The sequence below is a fragment of the Heloderma suspectum genome, chromosome 1 (assembly GCF_057233095.1).
Source record: "Heloderma suspectum isolate Gila_16-S chromosome 1, 16-S_ref, whole genome shotgun sequence".
Classification (NCBI taxonomy): domain Eukaryota; kingdom Metazoa; phylum Chordata; class Lepidosauria; order Squamata; family Helodermatidae; genus Heloderma; species Heloderma suspectum.
Genome location: NC_139458.1, coordinates 212682520 through 212705997, shown reverse-complemented (window position 1 = coordinate 212705997; position 23478 = coordinate 212682520). Strand labels below are relative to the sequence as shown.

Genomic DNA, 23478 nt, shown 5'->3' with positions numbered 1-23478 from the left:
TCCTGGGCTTTTAAGAGCAACTACTATTGTAAACACAGGTCTGGAAGGATCCTGTGCTAGGAAAAAGCACCTGGGGAAGAGGAGTTGTAGGGAAGCAGGGGGTGATCAGAAGGGTAGAAACTGTGCCCTCCCCCTTCTCAGTCTTGGAGAGGTTCTGAAGATGCGTGATGGGGGCAGAACGTGCAGCTCTGCCCACAGAGACTATAAGGTAATGGTACTCCCAAGGTTTTCCCACCCCACCCCAGGGTTTTTATGGAGGGTGGGATATAAATAGAGCTAAATAAATAATTAATTTTCCCATCCGGTGCAGAAACATCTGCTAGTGAAATCAAGTCAAAGAGCATGACTTTTGTGAAGGAAAAACTATCCATGGGATGTTTGAAATATTGGCACCCAGAAAACTCTTGGCTCAGTCTGTTCGGTCCCAGGCTTCATCAGTAATCTGGAAGAAGTCACTTGTACACCTCAGCACTAAACATGTTTAGTTGGAAGTAGGCGGTGGCAACTCCAATTCCAGAGTTGCCACTAACTTGCTCTCAGATCATATTGCTTCACTTAAAAACGTAAGAAGAGCCATGCTGGATCAGACCAGCCCCTTGATAATTTTAGTTGTTCTTCTCTCCACTTTTTCCAACTCTACAATATACTTTTTTAGGTATGCTGAGCAGATCTGTATACAGTATTCCAAATGTGGTTGTAGCATAGTTTTGTATAAGGGGAGTATGATCCTGGCAGTCTTATTTTCAATTTCTTCCCTAATTATGCCTAACATTGAATTTGCCTTTTTCACAGCAGCCGTATATTAGGTTGACATTTTCATCGAGCTGTCCACCACAACCCCAAGATCTCTTTCTTGGCCAGTCATCGCCAGATCCCATCAGCATATATGTGAACTTGGAATTTTTTCCCCATTGTACATCACTTTACACTTGCTTACATTGAACTGCATTTGGCATTTGGATGCCCATTATCCCAGTTTGTAGAGATCCTTTGGGAGCTATTTGCAATCCCTTTTTGTTTTAACCACCCTAAATAATTTGGTGTCGTCAAACTCGGCCACCTCAGTGTTCACTCTTAATTCCAGATCATTTATGAATAATTTGAAAAGCATTGGTCCCAATACAGATCCTTGTGGGACCCCACTGTTTACATCCTTCCATTGGGAGAATTTACCATTTATTCCTACTTTCTACTTTCTGTTCTTTAACTAGTTACTAATCTATAAGAGAACTTCTCTTATTCCATAACTGCTAAGTTTGCTCAGAGTCTTTGGTAGGGGACTTTGTGAAAAGCCTTTTGGAAACTCAACTAAACAATGTCTACTGGATCAACCCTGTCTGCATATTTATTGTCACTCTCAAAGAACTTTAAAGGGTTAGTGAGATATGACTTACCTTTGTGGAAGCCATGCTGATTCTTTTTCAGCAGGGCTTGTCCTTCTATATGCTTACTAATTTTATCTTCAATAATGTTTTCAACAAATTTACCCAGAACAGATGTTAAGCTAATTGGCTTGTAATTTCCCAAATCCCCCCTGGATCCTTTTTTAAAAACTGGCATTACATTGGCCATTCTCCAGTCCTCTGGTACAGTTGCTGATCTTACCGACATGTTACATATTTTTGTTAGAAGATCAGCAATTTCACATTTGAATTCTTTAAGTACTCTAGGATGGACACCATCTGGGCCCAGTGATTTATGAACTTTCAATTTGTCAATAAAGTTGAGAACTTCATCTTTTGTCACCACTATTTGCCTCAGTTCCTTAGACTCCCTTCCTGAAAACTTCAGTTCAGCACAGGTATCTGTACTACATCTTCTGCAGTGAAGACAGATGAAAAGAATTAACTCGGCTTCTATGCAATCTCCTTATCCAACTGCCTCCCTAGCTGGTTTTTACCTCTGATATATTTAAAGAATTCTTTACTGTTGACTTTGATGTTGTTAGGGATGTGCTCCTCAAAATGCTTTTTTGCAACTCTTATTGTTTGCTTGCATCCCCTTTGTGCAAGTTTGTGTTCCTTTTTGTTCTCATTTGGACAAGATTTCCATTTTCTGAAGGAAGCTTTTTCTCTAATAGCTTCCTTGACTGCTCGTTAACCATGCTGATTACCTCTTGGACTTGGTGCTACCTTTCCTAACTTGTGGCATACATTCTACCTGAGCTTCTATTATTGAAGCTTCCATCCGTATCCTCCGCTTGTTTGTCTTTGGGGCATGGAATGCCTCCTCCTGCACAGCTTTGCACACCACCTATAATATCATGGCCCTTAAACAAGATGAGATGGAATAATTAAGAAGCAACATTGGCACAATGAAAGAAGAACGAGATTGGGTTTTAAATCAATGCTCTTAATATACTCTGGAGGCAGGTGATCTATTTTCCAGGATCAAGACAGCAGTTTTAAAGCACAATGCATAATATGCCTAATGCATTTAAAGCCTGCTTTCTGAAGCCTTTACCAGCCTTTTTTTGTTCACTGTACACCATGACGGTTTGCATGAATTCCCTGCAGTTCTTCATGCTGCATTCTATGTTTGTTTACACTCAGTCACAGAGAAAGCAACTTCACTTTAGGGTGAACGCTTGCATGTGGAATTTCAGAGACAACTTCTTTCTTAATTTTATAGTATCTCTTTGGCCACAGCCACCAATCTCAACAGCCATTTCTTCGGAGAACCAAAGTCTTGACAGATCATGTGTCCTCTTTGACACGTCACCACCAGAGGGGGCTGAAAGCTCCTATTGCTGAAGCCACAAATGCACACATGCCAGCGAGTGTGAGAGTGGCATAGACAGGCTGTCCACTGGATTACTCATGATACAATCGAGTGTCATGTTCAGTAAATGATGACGGGGAAACATGCTAGATTGGTTTTTATGGTTCTTTCTTTGAAATGTCGTTACTTGCAGTGGGAGGGAGGCTGCTCCACTCTGATGTGGAGTGAGCATGTTTATGCGAAACAGACGGGATGAAAACCCCCTGGAACACCCAATACGATCGTCCAGCGTGATGATTAGTCTAGTGAGGAACAATGGGTGGCACATTTCAGGAGCATTAATTGAGAAAGTGGTCGGGTAGGGGGTTGGGGAAGGGAATGCATGCATACAAATTCTAAAGTGAAACCTGAATTTGAAAGATGCTATGGGAGGGAGGGGGTGAATGGAAAAGGTAGGCCTTCAGTGCAGTGATTCACATACTGATGAGGTTTCACAGTCGGATTTTCCAACGCAGGCAAAGAACTTAGAAGCAGCAATTATAGAAGCACTGGGCAGGACAGCTACGTGACCAAGTGGATCTTGCAAGTAGGGGGAGGAGAAGGGGAGGGGGAAATAAGTCATCATCTTCACACAGCTCCAGGAAGGCTGGTTCAAGTCTCTCTCTCCCAGATCAAAAATAAACCTTGGCATGGGCAGGGCAGCGGGGCTTTACCCGATGTAATGTGACAGAATGGCAACCTTTTAAAAAAGCAGCATGCTCTTTTCAAACTAGATGCCGCTTCCCGGTTCAAATAGCAGATACCCAATCCCACGGCATGGGGGGCTGAAGAGCAGCAGTAGGAAAACGGCAGCTGCACTCGCAGCGCTGAGAGGAAGAAATGGCAAGCAGACGGGGGCTATTACAGTTATTTCCGAATAGTTTGGCACGCCTCTAATCAGAGCTTCTGTTCCCCTTTCCCCTTTCGTTCTTGGTTTGCTGCTGTGTCATTGCTTCTGAAGGGCAGCAGAGCAGACAATGGTTCAGCTTCCAACCTTCATTTCAGAAAAGTGCCCCTCCTGCAAGTATTAAGGGTCCCGGCTGTGCCTATCACAAACACACACAGGGTACAATAACAGAAGGAAGCCAATTTTCTTGGGTTTTGAAGTGCTTTCCAAAACGAAGGAGCTTTCCTGGAGCAGAAACAAAGCCATGGGAGCAAATGATGCTTTGATTATGCCAAATGATTCCCTTCATGGTGGGGAAGGTAAAGGCAGAGTCTTTTCCTAATGGAGATGGACACGCACACGCGCGCGCGCACACACACACACACCTCCAAACACACAAACGAATGAGCCTCCACAAAACAAAGTGGATACAAATAGGAACATGAATAGCTTCTTTTAGCCCTGTTTTAAATTGAATTTTTAGAATACATGATTGAAATCGCACCTTTCTCTGAAGATAAGATACTATGAAAACTAGAGGTGTGCCTAAGTTTTGATTTTCCATTAGCCATTTCGGAGAGGTAGAAATCTCTTCAGAAAAATATTTTTGTGAATATACAAGTTTTTAACATTTTTTTCAGCATCATTCAGCTGCTGCTACATCAGTGGCATTATTAATTCCTTTTTCCTGAATCAGTCCAGTGGGTGATCCTGCCCAGCCAGGAATCATACAGAGAATGAGCTTACATCACAGCGCTACCAAGCCAATCACATCTGGCTATGTTATGATGTTGTCCTAGAACTACAGAGCAGAAAGGAAGTGCACTCTGCCCTCTCCTATCGGGCAGGGGACCTAGGGCCACTGAGAGGCCGCACCCCCTGCCTCCAAGGAACATCAAGACAAGGTCTGGCCTCATCCATCAGCCAAAGCAGGAGGAGCTGCAAGGAGCTTGCTTACCTGATCTTCCCAGAAAGAACATTCATCTCCAACTTTTAGTTGCTCTGGGACTGCTGGAGGGAGAGGAAGCACTCTCTGGCCAGGGACTACAGATTGCTAGCTTATATGAGTTTGGGGCTGTGCGTGCGTGCGTGCATGTGTGTTATTATAATCAATTCACTCAATGAAAAGTCAAGGTATCAATCTTAATAAATAATCAATTAATAAATGTCACTGAGGCACGAGGGCACTGGAGGGTGAGGGCAAGATGAACTAATAAGCAAACATTTCACAAAAAGTGCCCACAAAATCATCAGAAAGGGGGCTTTTTGCTTCTGCTAAAAATATGAAGTATTTTAAGCTCAGCAACAGTGAAAACTATATTACAAGAGGAAGATTTCTATGTTACATTATGCAAATTAAAGGCAACAATTTTAAAGCCCCGAAATGCTGGAAGGCCGATTATGTATGTACCTTACAATAGAGGGCTGCGGTGGCTTAGTGGTTAAGACGCTGAACTGCAGACTGGAAGGTCGGCAGGTCAGCAGTTCGAGACCCGAGTGCTGCGTGATGGAGTGAGCTCCTGTCTTCAGTCCCAGCTTCTGCCAACCAAGCAGTTCGAAAGCAAGAAATTGCAAGTAGATAAATAGGTACCGCCTCGGCGGGAAAGGTAGCAGCGTTCCGTGCACCTTGGTGTTCAGTCATGCCGGCCACATGACCACGGAAGCGTCTTCGGACAGCGTTGGCTCTTCGGCTTAGAAACGGGGATGAGCACCGCACCCTAGAGTCGGACACGACTGGTTGGGGACACCTTTACGTTTTTACAGTACAGAACAGCATTAAGCACAAGTATGTTTTTCAACCACTTTGCATATGTGGCTCGTGCACATTTCAAGGTCAGATTTTGACTGTGCAAGCCTACTTCTGAGTAGACAAATCCCAGTGTGACTTACTCCCATGTAAGTGGAATAAGCAGCCTTATCCTTTAAAATGTAAACATATCACATTTAACAAAGTTTAAATGCCACAAGTGCAAGCTGACCATATTAACTACAGATGGATTATGCAGACCTGCCGTAATAAGCTTCACTTGCTACAGTTATCACACCTGTCCTCTCCTGAAAGGTCTGCCCAATCATCATGATCTCAAGGCCAACATCTTCCACACAGCACTGTCCCATCATTTAATGAACTCTGGCTCTTTTTGCATGTTGTTTTAAATTTATTTTTCTTTTAAGGCTGCCTCACAAAGGCTAAAATGCTGCTCACACATCCACAGATGAAACGTCCTGAATGCATTCAGCAGACATGGGTAGGCTACCTAGTGTCTTCCAGATGTACTGGACTACACCTCCCATAATCCCAAGGCAGCATGGCCCATGGTCAGAGATTATGGGAATTGTAGCCCGAACTTCTGAAGGGCATGAAGTTGCCTATCCCAGGCTGAGGTGATCATCCTGAATAAGCGAATGCAGCTTCTTTTACTTTAGAGGAGTCCATGAAAAGTAGACCAATGAACTACTGTTACCTGCAACAGTGTTGGACTCCCAGAAATAGGGAAAGCTTCATGTCAGATCTTAAAGCCTCTCACACCAAACCTTAATTATTGTTTGGTGTGCTGTCGGACTTGACAAACCGTGGTTTGTGATTAGCCAGTAAATCGCAACCAGAGCCTATGTTTTGAAATGGGTTTTGCACACACAACATCTTGGTGTGATGTGTGAATTGACACATCATGGTTACAGCTGTTGCTCTGCCTCCAGAAGCCTTTGCCCTATTGAAATGGAAGTACTGAGCAGACAGAAGGGCAAAGGGAGCCAAAAATCATGGTTTGGGTTCTAGACTATGGGCAGCACAAACAATGAAACTGAGCCCATGTTTTGCCATGGAGCTTCATCCCCTGCTGTGTTCACTTGCACTGCCTTTGATGATTCTTAGCAGGTTTACAACAGAGGTCAGGACACTACAGATCATCAGAGCTAGATTTTATTTATTTTATTAATTAATTAAAATGTTTATGAATTGCCTTTCTGCCCAGAAGGGCACCCCCAAGGTGATGTACAAATTTAAAAACAATAACATATCAAAACAAAATTAAGAACAGACCAAACCCATCTTTAAAACATATCAGAGAGAGGGATTAACCCCATTTCAAAACCCATCAAAAGCAAAATGGAACCTAAAACTTTTAGCAGCCAGCCTAAAACTAAGCAAAGATGGAGCCAATCTGACCTCGTTATGGAGGAAATTCCACAATCATATTGTTGCCACAGAAAAGGCTTTGTCCTGTGTTCTACCAACCTAGCCTCTCTTTGTGGTGGGAAAAACAACAGCACCTCTGAAGAAGCCTGTAAACTACAGGCAGGTTCATATGGGAGGAGACAATCTTTCAGATATCCTGGCCCCAAACTATAGATTAGAACCAGCACCTTGAAATGGGTCCAGAAACAAACTGGAAGCCAGTGCAGTTGGTATAAGACTGGTTTAACAGTCTTATACAAAGTGCACACCCGAAAGCAATCTGGCTGTCACGTTTTGCATCAGTACAGTTTCCAAACACTCTTCAAGGGCAGCCCCATGTATAGTGCATTGCTGCAATCTAAAGAGAACATGATTAAGGCATGGATTACTGTGGCCTGATCAGCCTTCTCCAGGAAGGGATGCAGCTGGTGCACCAGCCAAAGGTGGGCAAAGGCACTCGTGGCTACAGAAGCCATCTAATCCTCCAGAAGGGAGTGCAGCCCTATCCAAAACAGGCTGTACCCTCAGACCCAGTTTAACTTGCCCACTGAACAAAAGAACTTCTATCTTGTCTAGATTGAGCTTCAACTTGTTAGCCTACATCCAACTAATCACTGCATCCAGACAACAATTTAGGACTTCCACAGCCTACTAGTTGAAAAAGAGAGTTAGAGACAGAGATAGGGAGATTAAGTTTCATCAGTATAGTGATGAAACCCAATCCCCAAACTCTGGTTAAACTCCCGCAGAGGCTTCATTAAGCTGTTAAAAAGTGTAAGGGAGCAACAGCCCCCAGCACCAACCACTGAAAAATGGTGCCCCAAAATCCCATAAAAGCCAAATGCTCAAGAAGCATAGCTGATGGTATCAAAAGCTGCCGAGAGGTCCAGGAGAACCAACAGGGATGCACTCACCCTATTCTTGACATACGTAACCAACCAAAACTACGAAGACTGTTTGTAGCCCAAAACTAGGCCTAAACTCAGATTAGAAAGGTTTCATGTAATCGGTTTCATCCAAAAAAGTACTTTTATGTATCTACGTAGTTCTAGATGTTTATGGCTGTTTTATTGATTCCTGTGCTGTATTGCATGGTATTATTTTAAAATAAAATACATGTTATGTATTATTTTAAATATTTGTATTGCATTTTATTTCTAACTGGTTGGCATTTTAGTCTTTTAACTGTTTGCAATCCTCTCAGAGAACATTGGTTGAATACTACAATGTTCCATGGGGATGGATGAACCTGTCAATTTCAGTTTCTCTCCGTTTCTCATTTTTTAATCCTAAATTTGTTCCATCCTATTTCCACATCAGTTTGTGGGGAAAAATTAAGCATGCATGAATATTTGTGCACATTTTCACATGCAATTTTGCCTGTTTATACATATTTTTGCAACCAATTTCCCCTAATATAATGCATTTTTGTGTGTTATTTTTTACCATTTGTGTGCACTTTCTCCTAATATAGGCATTTCTGTGCATATTTTTGACTGGAAAACTGTATGGCAAAATTCACAGAAGTGTGAATACCAAACCATAACTGAATTTTGGTTCACATATTGGTTCAGGAAATGCACATTAGGAATGTTAGTATTAAAATGCAAACCAAACAAAAAATACGAACTGAGCAAATTTCTCCCCCATCCATAGTTCCATAATCATACTGGAAAGACTGAGAGTAGTTGCCATAACTATCATCTGTGCAGCCAGTTACCCAGCCCATCGGCTCCTGCATGCCATCCCTCTGAAATAAATGGGATTTAAAACCACATGGAAATATTGCACCATCAGGCCCAGTTCTAGCCACTCAGGAAAAGCTATACATTTTAGACAGCCTCTAGGCCACAGACATTCAAACAGGGCTATAAGACCCAAGAGACCACCTCATTAATTCATGCTTTTAATGGTGCTCACTGAAGCTGTTAATTATTCCTTACTAGCTGCTAATTGTTTTTCTTGGACATTCAGCTCCCTCGTCTTGCAGTCCACCAAATGCAGTAAAATCTGCCTGATTTACGAAAGAAACAAAGCAAACATATTCTGTTCTTATGGGAATGCATAGTACAGCCCCTGAATCTAGGATGACAAGCTGTAGAGTAGGACGAACCTCTTCTACTAATAGTTTGTTAGAGGAAATTTTGGGAAGTGCAGCTTTTCTCACCCCTGCATGACAAGCTCCACCTACTGAAAAAAGAAAAAAAAAAAAGTCCTGCGCTCCTTTGTATCTGATCAACCTACCAGAATCTGATTAATGCAATTGAGAGTTAAACAATCATATAGTACTCTGATAGAGATCTTCTGTTCCTCACTGGGATTCAAGTATACTATCAAGAGTAGTAGCAGCAGTGGTCTTTTCCCCCTACTCGTGGTCACATCAGTATCCAGTTCAGTAATTAATCACTACCCCACACCAATGGGAACTGCTATGCTGGAGTCATGAGAGTTAATTAAGGACAATGCTATTAAATGCATTAATGCCAGGACTTGTTCACAGCCACAGTTGCAATATCTAAGCAGCAATCCTGGTGCTCTCCATCATGAGGATCCCAGTAATCTACCATCATGCTTTGCAATTGCCAAAATGGGTATGTCTCAATTTAAATCAAGAGGCACTGTTGTGGGGCGGGGGGGGGGGGCTGTAGCTTGGTGGTAGAGCACCTTCTTTTCACGCAGAAGGTCCCAGATTCAACCCCCAGTGGCATCTTCAGTAAAAAGGATCAGGTAGCAGGAGAAGGGAAAGACCCCTGCCTGAGACAATTCAGAGCTGCAGTCAGTCAGACTAGACCATACTACAACATACACAATGGGCCAGATGGGCAAATAAGAACAAAAGAAGAGCCTTTCTGGATCAGACCAAAGGCCTACCTAGTCCAACATTCTGTTCCACAGAGGCCAACCAGATGCCCCAATGAGGAGCCCACAAGCAGGACATGAGCACAAAAGCTTCCTCCCACTCAGATTCCCCAACAACTGGTGCTGAGAGGCATTATTGCCTCCAATAAATAGGAACACAAGGAGCTGCCTTATTCCAGGTCAGACTATTTTTCCATCGAGCCAACAATGCTCTACTCTGACTGGCAGCAGTTCTTCAAGGTCTCTGTCAGAGGTTGCTCCCATCATCTGCTACCTGATCCACCTCTTAAATGGAGATGCCAGAGACTGAACCTGGGGCCTTCTGCTTGTAAAGCAAGTGCTCTACTGCAGAACTACGGTCCCTCCCTTATACCTGTCAGCCCTAGTGTAAGGAAGCTTCCTATGTTCACCGGTATGAACAAAATAGTATGACTCTAAGAATGTTATTTTAAGTTCAGGCTTACATCTGAATACTTCTTACTTTGGATCACAGTGTAGAAGTATGATGCGGTATATGGTTCCCAACCAAACGGGGCTCTCACTAGGATGGCATCCCATACATTGCTTTGTTTTCCTGTAGTTCAGAAGAAGGTGGCTTTTCCCTTCCCACATCTGATGAACAATGGCCACTTTTCCCAGCCATGAAGAAATTGAAAATGTTGGTAAGGTCTGCCTACATGGGCAATACGGCCTTCAGTGCACAAGTGGTGAGATTAAGGATCAATGGGCACAGAACTTCTGGAAGCCAACAGGCAGTTCCATACGCATTCCCAGCCTCCTTTAATCTACACCCTGTGGCAAAATAGTTAAGGCTATCCTAGATTTCAGTTCACCACTGGAATTAACGGATGGACTGTATGTGTATGAAAAATGGGTAAAATATAATAAGGGCTTACTGGACATTGGTGTTTATTAACTTTGCTCGAAATGTGATATATTTTATGCAACTTTTCAGAATGGCATCATCAACTTCAGTTTCAAAGTTCCAACCTCCCGCTCACCCACACTCCCTCCGTTCTCAGCATTGGTTCTTATAGATATACTATACTCATCACGCTGTAAGATTAAAGACAGCACAAGACCAAGAACCAGGAGGAGCAAACAGAGTTTTTGAACCAGAGCTGCGGGGGGGGGGGGGGGGCTGTTAGGGAGGAAAAACAAGCTCTTACTTGCAGTCATGTTTCTCAATTTCAAAATGAGGGTTGAAGTTGAGGATAATCTTCTGATTGGGTTCCGGGGCATAAATGATCCACTCACAGTTCTGATGGGAGGGGTAGTCCTGTGGGTAGCCAGGTGAAGTGATGTAGCCAGCATCTTTGGAATTCAAGCGGCCCCCACACGATTGAGCTACAAACAAACAAACAAACAAAGCCTAATATAAAAGCAGCTGACACTGGTTAGGCACTTCAAACACATTACAGTGTATTCCTCTGGGTTTGTACCGGTTGATGCCTGGGTTTGGGGGTTGCATTTTTTAATGTTTTACAGACATTTTGGTTTTACAGCCATGTAAGTCTCCAAGTACAAAGCAAATCTCTGGACACTTTGAGTGAAGACGGTTACTATACACAATAATCCTCCCCACGCATGGACACATTCCACATCTTAGACAGACCAGAAAAAGAACAGCTATAAATGGGCCCACCTACGCAATTTCAGTTGTTTTATTTTCAAACAGCCAACACAGACATCAGATTATTTGAAATAAATAGACATGCCTGTTATTTCCTCCCTCCTGTTAGCTCTTTTATAAGCACTGCTATGGCTTTCTTCCATAGTAGCCCTAGCAGCACCTCACAGACATTATTAGATCCAAACATAGCAATACCACCCTTGCAAAGTAGGAACGAGAATCCCTGCTTTCCAAATCAGGAATGCTCAAGTAGAGAAATTGGACTGAACATGATATGTTTGGCGTCCTAGGCAAAATTAGCCCCCAGGGTGTTTCTGGTCCTGCATTGCCCTCCCCCAACCCCAGTGCCCACCCACTTCCTTCCCTGAGTCATGTGACTATATATGATTGAGCAAAGCTTGCAAAGCATGCTTCCATGCTTGACTGCCATTTTGTTGAAGAACAGAACCTCCCTGTGGCTGCCTAGCGAAAAACAGTCCAAATGATCTGTCTTTCAAGAGCATAATTTCAGACGGGGTGAAGGGAGGAAGGGTTTCTGAAGAAAGCTGGCAAGATACAGCAAGGCACAAATACCTGTGCTTTTGCATATATTCAGGGTTAAACTGTGGAAAAGCACCAAGATGGCATGTTAATACGTTTTTGAAAACCTCAGAACAATTATAACAATATTACCAACACAGAATAAAGTCATCCTTTTTTAAAGCAAGAGAATTTCATTTATTATTTATTCCACCCTTCCTCCAAGAAGCTCAGGATGGCATACACACCTCTACATTTTATCCTCACAACAACCCATGAGGTAAGTTAGGCTAAGAGGTGGTGACTGGTCTGAGGTCACCCCATCAGCTTCCTGGCTAGGGGTGGATTTGAACCAGTATCTCCCCAGTCCTAGTCCAACACTCTGACCACACTGGATTTTGGCACGGCTATCAAATCTACCAGTCTATTAAATGTTTTATAAATCTAGTCGCAGCATTATATAGAACTAGAAATGCACGTGTTCCTCCTGAAGAACAATCATGTGTGGTCTGAAACAAGTGGCTTACCTACATGTTTCTCATGAAACCCTGAAGAGACTGTTCAGAAGTAACCCAAGCAATTACTAAGCCATATAGTGGCTCTTTACAAGCTGGCATCCCAGACAAATATCTCTGCTGTCCAACATCAGGGTTTGGTCTGTGTGAGAAGATCTATGTGTCCCACATAAGCCCACACATGAAGCTTCTGGCACAACTAGGAATGGCTTCCAGATCACATCTCCGCATCCCTTGTTTCATTTCCAACCACAATACTGTGCTTCCACGCCCCTCTCCACCTCCTTTCCAAATAGTTCTCCCTCTTGGCTTTGCCTTCATCTCCTCTCTGTCTCCTCCAACATTTCAAGCGAAGCTAAGCAGTTGGAATTAAAGACTGCAATAATCAACGGTGGTGGTTTTTGTGGTACTAGCCCACAAATAGCCTGGTAACAATTACATCTTGAGCGAAGAAAGCACTTTCAGCCCTTGGTTATATAACAACAGCCCCAGGAGGGTGATTTCATCTTCAAGAAAACATTTCATCTTACAAATGCCACAAATCTGATTTATTATTTCATTATTGGCTAAGGGGGGAAATCTGCATCATACACACAATTGATAACATACTAAAGAATCCCAGCAACGTTCCCTTTTCCAACACAACATCTGTCTAAATGGCACAGAGCTTTTATTTTCACTGGGCCATCAAAAGTAACAGAACTGCACAGCAGCACCACTGCCACCAGCAGATCATCATGCCCTGCAGCAACCTAATAGGGATGGCTTTGCAGGCTGTCCTTGATCCAGCTATCTCAAATGGCAACAGCCCTAAGTGTTGAAGGGTAACAGAAGAGGGGAAATGGCCCTTTCTGAATGCAGACACAAAAGAGTTAAGTGATGTTCTCTCTTGCAATCAGATCCTTGGCTGAGAGACATTATTTTCTGTATTACCAAACCTGGAGACAGGAAGGTAAAGAATAAAGCAAACACTTGGCACAAGTGCAATTCTATGGGCTTCATCACACGAAGCTTTTATCTTGTGACTGAGATTGCTTCTTCACGGAAATTTGTGGGCTCTTTACATGATGCCCTGACCCTGCCATGACCCTCCTGCACTAAATGCCCTTTGTTCTGTTTTTAAATGAATCGCAGATAATGAGTTATCAAATTACCCTGTTGTGTCCCACTTGAGTTCCTTCTGTGAAAAGAGTTAAAGCGGCAAGAAGAGGAGAGAGATCAATGAAAGATAATGGAAGACTCAGATACAGGGGGCAGGGGAAGGAAGTGCATGTAAAGGGAGTCAGTAGTGATCCTGCATTTAAAACGGAAGCAGGAAGCAGAAAACCCCGTTTTAAATGCAGGATTTTAGGCTGGTGTAGAAATGCCCTATGAGTTTCTCTTGTGCAGTGTATCTAACACCGCAGTCCTAAGCATACTTGGAAGTAAACCCCACTGACATCTGTGGGATTTATATCTGAGAAAACATAAGAGTAATCAAATTAGCAGGGTTGTCAGGTTTGAACCCTGAGATCTGTTGTGTACCCTCCCCCCGCACGCATGCACGCACGCACGCACACATACACACACACACCATTGGAAACATGGGGCATTTCCAGAAGTTGCTTTTATTCTTCAATTGCTCTGCCTCATTCATGGAATTTTATTGGGGATCCAAATGATGATGGCTTCCAGTTGTAACCCTCTTGTGTTTTCCCACCATTTCCGTCTTTTTTTCTTACCAGAAAAAAAAGCTGTTAAGGAGGAAAAGTTGGAATAGCTGCACAAGGCCTGCAGACCAATAGTACTAGGTAGGAGCCCTCTGTCGGGAAGCACTCACAGCAGCCTCGGCTTCTCCTACCTGTTCTGCCTGTAAGGGGTCTGGTCATCTACCCCCTTTCCTAACCTATCATAATAAGTAGGACTCTGGGCCTAGGATTCAAAGGGCCACACAATGAACACCAGACAGAAACTGGGGCAGACCCTTTAGCCATCTCCTCCTCCATCGGAACAGAAACAAAAGTTTTGAACAAGTTCTTCTGTTATTGTACACCTCAGCTGCTAATTCAATTATGTGAATCAAGGCATAGGGGCAAGTGGGGAGAACTCTGCCAAAGCCTTTTTTTGCTGTTCACACTGGTAGGGGAAGTCCGGGGGGGGGGGGGGGGTTAAAAAGGCAATTTGTATCTATCTCAGACATGCAAGGAGAACCAGCAGATGTGCATCAAAAGGGGTCTTTGGGGGGCCACCTTGAGGCAGATGGCAACAGAGCGTCTGGGCTACCAGTTGTCTGCCTCTGCCATAAGCTTATGAATCATCCCCTCGCCCTGCCGTCACCACACACAGACACACACACCCTCTTTTTCTTTTGTCTCAATTTTAGTTCTACAAAGAGGTAACGTTGTAGAATAAGGAATACCCTTTAAAACAAGGAACACGGGGTGGGGGGGGGGCGGGGAGAAGCCTAATTCTATGTTCCCCACATCCAGTGTAACCATGCAAAAATAATACTCCGTGCTTATCCAAACCTCTGATTACCCAAATGCATTGAATGACCTCATGGTCCTTCAGATAAAATGAGGGTGAAGTATGTATGGGAAATACTTCCTGGGCTGGATAGACTTATAAGCAAAAGGCTGAAATTAGAGACTTGAAGGAGCACTGTAAAATTACAGAGTGCCTGAAGTTTCCAGGCTTGGGAAATTTTTAACGCTGAAAGCTTCAACCGACCACAGCGAAGAGAGGAAGGAGAAAGGGTGAAGAAAATAAAGGCTTCAGAGATTTTGCTCCTCTAATGTCAGTCATGCTTGAATATCACCATCTGCGTGAAGCAGCATGGCCTTGTGAATTATATATTACTTCTCAGCGGCGACCTCTCAATAGAAGGACAGGGGCATTCTTCCCTATAGGTGCCGTTTCCCCACTCCCAACCTGACAGAATTACAGCCTCCCACATTTCTGCCTCAGGCAGGGCCTGCCACAGAGGGCCCAAATGCAGGGAGGCAAAGAAAGAACTCAGCTTCCTGGCCGCAAACCTCTCCACGTTCTTGCGGCTGGGCCTTTTAAAGTCACCCAGTCTCCATGTCTAGCTGGAACTCAGATGAGGTAAACTAAGCTGCACTAAATCACGTAACAAAATCAGGCCATTGCCTTTAATGGGTGTGCACAATCCTGTATTTAGCTCCTCACAAATCATCCCACTGCTGAACACCCAAGCTCTCCCCCCCTCACCCACCCCTCTTCCACAGTTGCAAGCAAACCAAATTACATTTTCTCTAGGCACACCATGTATCCACTGAATACCAGAGGGGTGCCTTTAGTACGAGTGCCTGAAAGCAGTATGGGCTTATATCGCGAGAATGAGAAGGCAGAGGCCAAGACACCTCAACTGGCACAGGCGAGCAAGGCGGCTCATGAACCATGTGCCGACTTCACCCAATAAGGACCTGGCCTGCCAGGTGTAATAACACAGCTGGCTCCCAAGCTGCAAAGGGTGTAATTTTCCAATTTGTATGCTCCCCTGCTAACTCAGGCAGAAAACCTGCAACCCTGGAGTCCACATCCCGCATGCCATAGTGAGACCAATGAGAATAGCACAGCCAGAAGCCAACACCCCCAGGAAGGCAAGCAGGAAGGTCCTGAAAAGCTACTTTAACTTTACACACTGCTTTGCTCCCCCCCCCCCCCACGAGGCTGGAAGAAGAATCTCTCTCCTTCCCAAAAGAAAGACTCCTTGCTTTGCACAGAAGCAGCGAAGGGGAACAATGGCAACAGGAAACCCCCTCGCACTTGGCTCCCTCTGTCCATCTCACAAGAGAGTCATCACTTCCTATTCCAGAAAATACTGTTTTTGCCTTTCACAAATAAAGTCTGTCTTGTTGTGTGCGTGTGCACACGCGCGTGTGCATGCATTTTGCTTTGTTCTAAAATTCACAGATTGTTGAAATACTTTCTCCTCTTCACATGGCATCCAAAAGACTCTATGTAACTCCCCTTATGGAAAAAAGAATTCTGGAGAAATCACAAGAAAGTATTTAAGACGTAAGGACTTAGAAAAACATCTGGTTTTGTTCCATGGAGAGAACTTTCTCAACACAAAAACATTTCTGCAAACCCTACAGTTCTTTCTAAAATCTCTTTCCCTCACTTGTAAGCAACACACACATACATGCCTGTATGCCAGTATAGATTTTATGTAGGCAAACTATACACCCATCTTTCAGTTAACTTGACAGATGTAGATATATACACGCCATTTACGATTCCCTTCTGTACACACTTTTGCACCCTCCCCATAAAAACAATCACTTGCCATTTGCACAAGCATAAACTCTTCCAACAAAAGCATTCAAGTGACATGTTATATTTTGCTTGGAAGACTTCAAGTAAAGAAAACATATTCACACCTCCTAGACTTCATTATTCCCTCTCACACAGCATACAGGATTCCCATGTACGCTTAGACTATGAAAAAAAAGAAGAGTAAGAATGAGAAGTAACTGAGTGCATTTTCAGTTCCACATTTCCCTATCTGCCTACCTCTCATATATCTACCTGAAACTTCAAACCACTTAATTCTTAGCTCCTGTTACTTCACTTAATACTGTACTAGAAGAATACATGATCCATATATAGACGTTTTTCAGCCTAAACACTTTATTTATTTATTTATTGCATTTATATCCCGCCTTTTTTTCCTGTTGCAAGGAACCCAAGGCGGCTTACATGATCCTCCTCCTCTCCATTTTCACAACAACCCTGTGAGGTAGGTTGGGCTGAGAGTCTGTGACTGGCCCAAAGTCACCCAGTGAGCTTCCATGGCTGAGTGGGGACTAGAACCCAGATCGCTGGGCTCCCAGTCCAACACTCTAGCCACTACACCACGCTGGTCATTCACACATGTAAGGTTATTCACACATTACACAAGGCAAACTCAGGTTTTCCAAGTAGCTGCAGTAAATCCTGGCTCCTTGAGAAGCATATATGTGTGTGATAGTCACATTTACAAACACATGATGGTTGCATTCACACTTTACACATTTAGGTGTACACTTAAACCTTTTTGTGGTGTGCTTCTAGAAATGTACTGTTTATTTAGGCCTTTATATGGGCCTAAGCACGTGCAATTTTACATACCGCCATTCAACCCACATTTTTAAAAGTAAAGATAGCTGCGTTGGCCCTAAAGAATAAAAATCCAAAATCCAGTCATAATCTAGTTATTAAGAACAAAAACGTCACAAAACAGTGAGCAATCTTTCAAGTTCTCCAGAACCCTGCATCAAACTAGATGTTCAGCAAAGCATTGGGGGTGGGAAGAGAGCCGGCTTCATGCTAAAAAAAGTAAGGAGAGCTTCAGCTATGGGACGGTACAGAAAGGTAAATCATCATCATCATCATCGGTCATAGTCAGCACAGATGGAATGTAGGAAGAAGTAGAAGGCTTCATTGGATTAGGTTCTCCTAATCCAGAAGTAGGCAACCTGGTGCCCTCTGAATGTTTCCTCTGAATGGTTGAGGGTTATGGGGGATGTAGTCCAAAGCATCTGGACTGGCACTGGGTTGCCTACGCATGTCCTAATCCATCAGTGCTATGCAAATTTTAGTTTAGATTGAGAGCTGCTGGGACAAAGAGAGACACATTTTTTTAATATATAAAATCCAGCAGTTACCCAGATCTTGCCTCTAGCCTTAACTCACACCGAGGAGGTTTGTGGATACATGCAAAATTCCAGGTTCTACTCAAGGCAAATAAGCTGAAAAACCAGTTCCCCACTGGTGGCTTGTGCCCATTGAGGCTAGTGGGGAGTTAAGCACAGGTGGAACCAAGGGGTCTGCTCCACAGCAGGAATCCATTACATAGAAAGGGAAAACTGAGGCTCACAAGCACCAGCCAGCTGAGCGCTGGCCAGCCACTGCCAACACTAAAGGAGGTCAAGATGAGAGGAAAGGACCCTATAACTAGTGCTGAACAGAGTAAGTGATTTGCTCTTCCCTGGGAAAAGGAGAGAGAATGGGCTTTATTGGCAGTTCACCGCACCCTGCCCTTAATAAGAAACAGCAACCACCATAAATGGAATGATCATGTACACAGAACTTAGGAGAGGCTCAAACTACACATTTCAGCAGATGTGGAGTGGCCACCAAAAATGGCCTCCAAGAAAAGCATTTCTCCTCTTTCTGTAACATGCAGTCTCACTCGCTGGTCACATGACATTGTCATATTGTGCCCTCCCCACTGACAGTAGTCAATCTTGTGAAGGAGAGAACACATGACGTTCTGGCTGTCAATGCATGGGATATGTGAAAGGACAATCTACAAAGAGAGAGAAAACTGAAGAAGGGGAACCCATTCTCAATGGCCACCCCATGTCTACAATAACATAGCGCTTCATTTCATTTATTATATTTCTATACTGCCCCATAGCTGAAGCTCTCTGGGCAGTTCACAAGAATTAAAAACCCATTAAAATACATTATATAAAGTATAAAACCATTCACGTAATGACACAGAAAAATAGCACACACAATGTCAACATATAGGGTTTAGTGTTAAACCAGAGGTACATAGCTAAGGACAGTTTAAGAGACATAAAATAAAGAGTCAGAAGCTGACAATCACTGCCTTATAATACAAGCAAGGCTTTTGGAGGCACTAAATCACTCTAAATTCACCCATTACAACCTTATTGTAGGGAGCGGGAGAGAATGGCAACCAGCATTACCCAATTTTAAGCTACACAACTGGCCACTGTGCACATTCACGACACCTCATGAATAGTGTGCATATCATCTGTCCATGAAGGTGGAGTTGTGCATATTTCCCAGTCAGTATACATACTCTCCATATTTCCCAGTCAGTATGCATACTCTCCAACAGGCCATGGGGAATGTGCATATCTCAGCTTTACTTTTGTAAATTCTCTGGTCAATACACATAATCTCCTACAAGCCTTGGGGAATGAGCATATCTCAACAACAGTTTTGTACATTCTCCACTTAATATGCATAATCTCCAACAAGCCTTGGTATCTGAAAGGCATAACTAGATCAAAATGCTTACATATGAAATAATCATGCATCATAATACATCAATATGTTTTTTAATGAATAGCAAAGATAGTTGTGATTCTAAAAGAAGTGGTTTTCTTTTCCTCCAGGCATATCAACCCCCAAAGTTATAAAACTATTGTTATAACATTAAGCATTTATAACAATAAAAAAGCAAACACCAATAGAGAACCTTCTCCACAAACAAAGATGCACTGGCTTTCTTCACACTGAGCTTTTATCCTGCGATTGAGATTGCTCCTTCACGGAAGTTTGCGGGCTCTTTACATGACGCAGTGATCATTCAAGGCATCTCCTGCACTAAATGCCCTTTGTTCCATTTTTAAATAGATCGCAGATAATGAACTATCAAATTACCCCCTTGTGTTCCGCTTCAGTTTCCTCCGTGAAAAGAGGGAAAGCAGCAAGAAGAGGAGCGAGATCAGTGAAAGATAATGGAAGACTCAGATACAGGAGAAGGAGGGGGAAGGGGATGGGGGGAAAGGAAGCACATGAAAAAGGGAGTTGTTGTGATCCTGCATTTAAAATGGACGCAGAAAGCCCTGTTTTAAATGCAGGATTTTAGGCTGGTCCAGAGATGCCATTTGTATTAGCATCACTTCTAACAGGAGATGTTTTCTTTTTCTACCAGCTAGTACAATCTTAATGTGTTTCTACATTAAACAGGAATGTCACACACCAAAAAAAAACTTACACTGAAAATATTACTCATACAAACAAAACAAATGTTTCTACATACAAACCTACAAAAAATTCAGACAGAATTTTCTCTTGAGCCTCACAGCATTACTTTAATGAGCTTCCGTCGTGCATTAAAAACATGGTTGTTCAGGCAGGCATTTGGGGTGGGTTAGGGTATTTAAAAAAAAAAAAAATTTGGTAAAATTTTATTGTTTTAAATTGTTTATGGTGGGTTGTACATCGCCCAGAGTGGCTGGGTGACCAGTCAGATGGGCGATTAATAAATTTAATAAATAAATAAATAAATAAATAAATTTAAAGGGCTCCTAGTAACTGGAGACATAAAGTTGCCAGATTAATGCTCTATTATTATTTTGGAAGAGGATAGATTGTATGAAGAAAGGACCTAGTGGGATTTAAAGCTCCTTGCAGCTAAATCGGGAGCATCTGTTTAACAGCAGAGGGGCCCAGGTGTGATGCTGGAGCTGCAAATCCCAGGTGCTGCTCTGCCCACTCCCACAAAATGTATGTATCATCCAACCCAAACGGAAAAATAAAAGCATGTATGCAGTGAAGAGTTACTGGCACATAAAATCCTTCCAAAATGAAATTTCTGCTTCTAGAAATTATGCTGCAGAAGACAGGATGCTGGAGATGCTCCAACTAAGAGCTCCGAGTCCAACTGGAAAGGAAGAACGAGTATAGAAAGTTGAATTTCTGAGCTGCTACAGCTCCATCTCCTTAAGCTGAATATCTTATTTACTCTTTTCTAAATGCCACACACATTTGGGTCCACACTTGGCTTCTGCCTGCCTTCCATGCAAAAAGAAGATTTTCTGCTCATCACAATTCAGTACAGAAGATTTCCCAAAGGCAGCTTTCCACACCAGCACGTGTGTACATTTATAGCTCACTAAAGATTCAGCCAGTGAAGGCTGAGCACCTCTTGCAAAAAGCGCTGAGCATTCTCAACTCTCTAGGCAGACCATACGCCTGGCAAGTAATCGGTACCACCCTGATCAGGCCTCCCTTCTGCAAATCATAGACTTCCCTAGCAAAGCCCTGGAAGCACGCCTGCACAGAAGTGTGCTTAAAGGCTCCATGGATCAATAGCTTAAAATCTCAGACCTGCAAGGTTCTAAGCACTGTTCTGCATAGCACTAAGCACCCATTTGCTTAGGGTGCTTAGTGCCATAGCACCCATGGAAGGCTGAGTCGACCTGAGCCAGCTACCTGGGACCCGGCTTCCACTGGGATCGAACTCAGGTTGTGGGGAGAGTTTCAGTTGCAATACTGCTGCCTACCACTCTGCGCCACACGAGGCTCTGTGGGAACCCCTGTGTATATTGCTGGGAACCCCTGTGTATATTGCCTTGAGTTTCACAATGGAAGAAAGCAGGATATACTGTATGTGTACTAAACAAATTCATTAAATTAACAGACAAACACAGCTACCCCTCTGAAAGTCATTTTTTAGAGATGTTGGTTTCAACAAGCTCATCTTAGATTTGTTCACAGGGGTAGGAAGTCTCAGGGTGATTTCGCTACATCCCCTTATTCCAGCTTTCCCTAGCTGGTTAGGGCATGATGGATGTTGTAGTCCAACACATTTGGAGAGTGCCAGGTTGCGGGACGTTGTCTTATTCCACACTACATCAAACATTTCCCTTGTTCTAAGGAAGCTCACACTATGACAAGATTTGGGAACAGATGATCTAGGTTTGCGAGTAGTCACTTAGAAGTCTCAGAGGCAAAAATATTCTAAAGATCACAAGACAAAATCCCAGCAGAGAGCTGTAGCCTAGAGGCACGAACAGGGATCGAATAATGTAAATTTGACACCCTGTGATTTAAACAACAGCGCTTATGAAAGTAATTTATCAAAGAATGACATCCAAGACAGGAGTCACTAATAAGGCAGAGAAAAGACAGCTTCAGCCTGATGGCAAAGGTCATTTTTAAGAGAAGTATCGGGCTGGTTTAATTTGTGCTGTGGGGTAGGTTATAAAAGACTCCTAAAACAATTTGATAACAATGAAGGAAGAAAATGAGATACAGAAATATTCCCAAATATGCTACACTTGTACAATGCCACAGGCGTTTTGCAACAGAATCACAATGCAAGTAAGCACATACAGGAACACAACTTTCCATTAGCCTCTTAGAAGCTCAAAATCAACCCCGCATTGCCAATAAATCCTTCAGTGTTCACCCAGACAGATTTTTAACTAAATTTCATGCTAGGGACACAGCTAAGCTGGTTTTAAGGTTTCCCCCCATTTCCCTATGATATGAAGTAAAATTCTGTTTTATTCAAAGCTACTTTAGCCTGTCATGAGACAACCTCATAAATGCCATGTCTGGGTTTAAGTGAAGGAGAGGAGCCAATCCATCAGCCCAAGAATGTGGCCATTTGACCACTTCCTAAGGCAAAGTGGGAAGGGGTATAATATATCCACTTTATAGCACAGGACAGCAGTTGAGTAATGAACTCCTGAAGTCTCAGCATATGGCTTTATTTTTCTCTGTGAACTTTCATGAGCAGGAACCAGCTTAAATCTTCCTTTCTCAAAGAAAGATAAAAAGGAGATCAGTCTTTAAAAAAAAACAGCCAAATTTTCTGACATATTTTAGACATTAGTCTTGCAAAGACTCGTTTACTTCAACAGCTTTTGAAAGTTTTTATGTTTTGTATTTGTATCTCAACCTTTCTCCAAGGAGGTCAGGGCGATACACATAGTTTCTCCCCCATCCACCCCCTTTTATTCACAGAACTATATGCGCCATGGGCTCTGCTGGGATATAGTGACTGGCCCAAGATCACCCAGCGAGCTTCATGGCTGAGTGGAGATTTGAACCTGGGTTTCTCCAATCGTAGTCTGACGCTCTAACCACCAGATTACACTTACTCTCAGCAGTTCTAGTACCTCCTGTCCTGTCTCTCACACACATTTTAACAGATATCTGCCAGAATGTGTAATCCAATATGTGTCTGACACACAAGATTCTAAGCAGCACAATTTGCCCAATCTGGAAAATAAATGTTCAGATTTCAGATCCTTTTGGGGAGGGGGGAGGGGGGATTCTGGATTCACAGTGTTGTCTTTAAGGCACAAAGTTATGGATTTCACACATCCGGTATCCCTAGGGTGGCCATGTGTCTATCCTATTTACAGAGGACAGTCCTTCATTTGAAATGCTATCAGTGGACAGTCCTCTATTTGAAGGGCTGTCCTGTCTAAGTCCACTTTAAAGAGAAAGCACCATGACAAGGGAAAGAAGGGGCCTTGAAGTTGCCCATCAGGAATTTGCACTTGGACACCAGACAGAGCGGGCACACAGGTCACCTGCTCACAGACGTCTTGGTGAGATGTATTGTTTTCCTATGTAAATTATA

General features: G+C 43.1%; 1 protein-coding gene across 2 annotated transcripts in view; it reads right to left on the bottom strand.

Annotated features, from left to right (window-relative positions):
* Positions 1–23478, bottom strand: part of NRP2 (neuropilin 2) — a 228783-nt gene that overhangs the window by 178747 nt on the left and 26558 nt on the right. For both annotated transcript variants that reach the window (XM_084818435.1, XM_084818442.1), the window contains exon 2: positions 10853–11030. In XM_084818435.1, coding sequence (XP_084674561.1) covers positions 10853–11030 — 178 coding nt within the window. The remainder of the gene's footprint in view (positions 1–10852; positions 11031–23478) is intronic.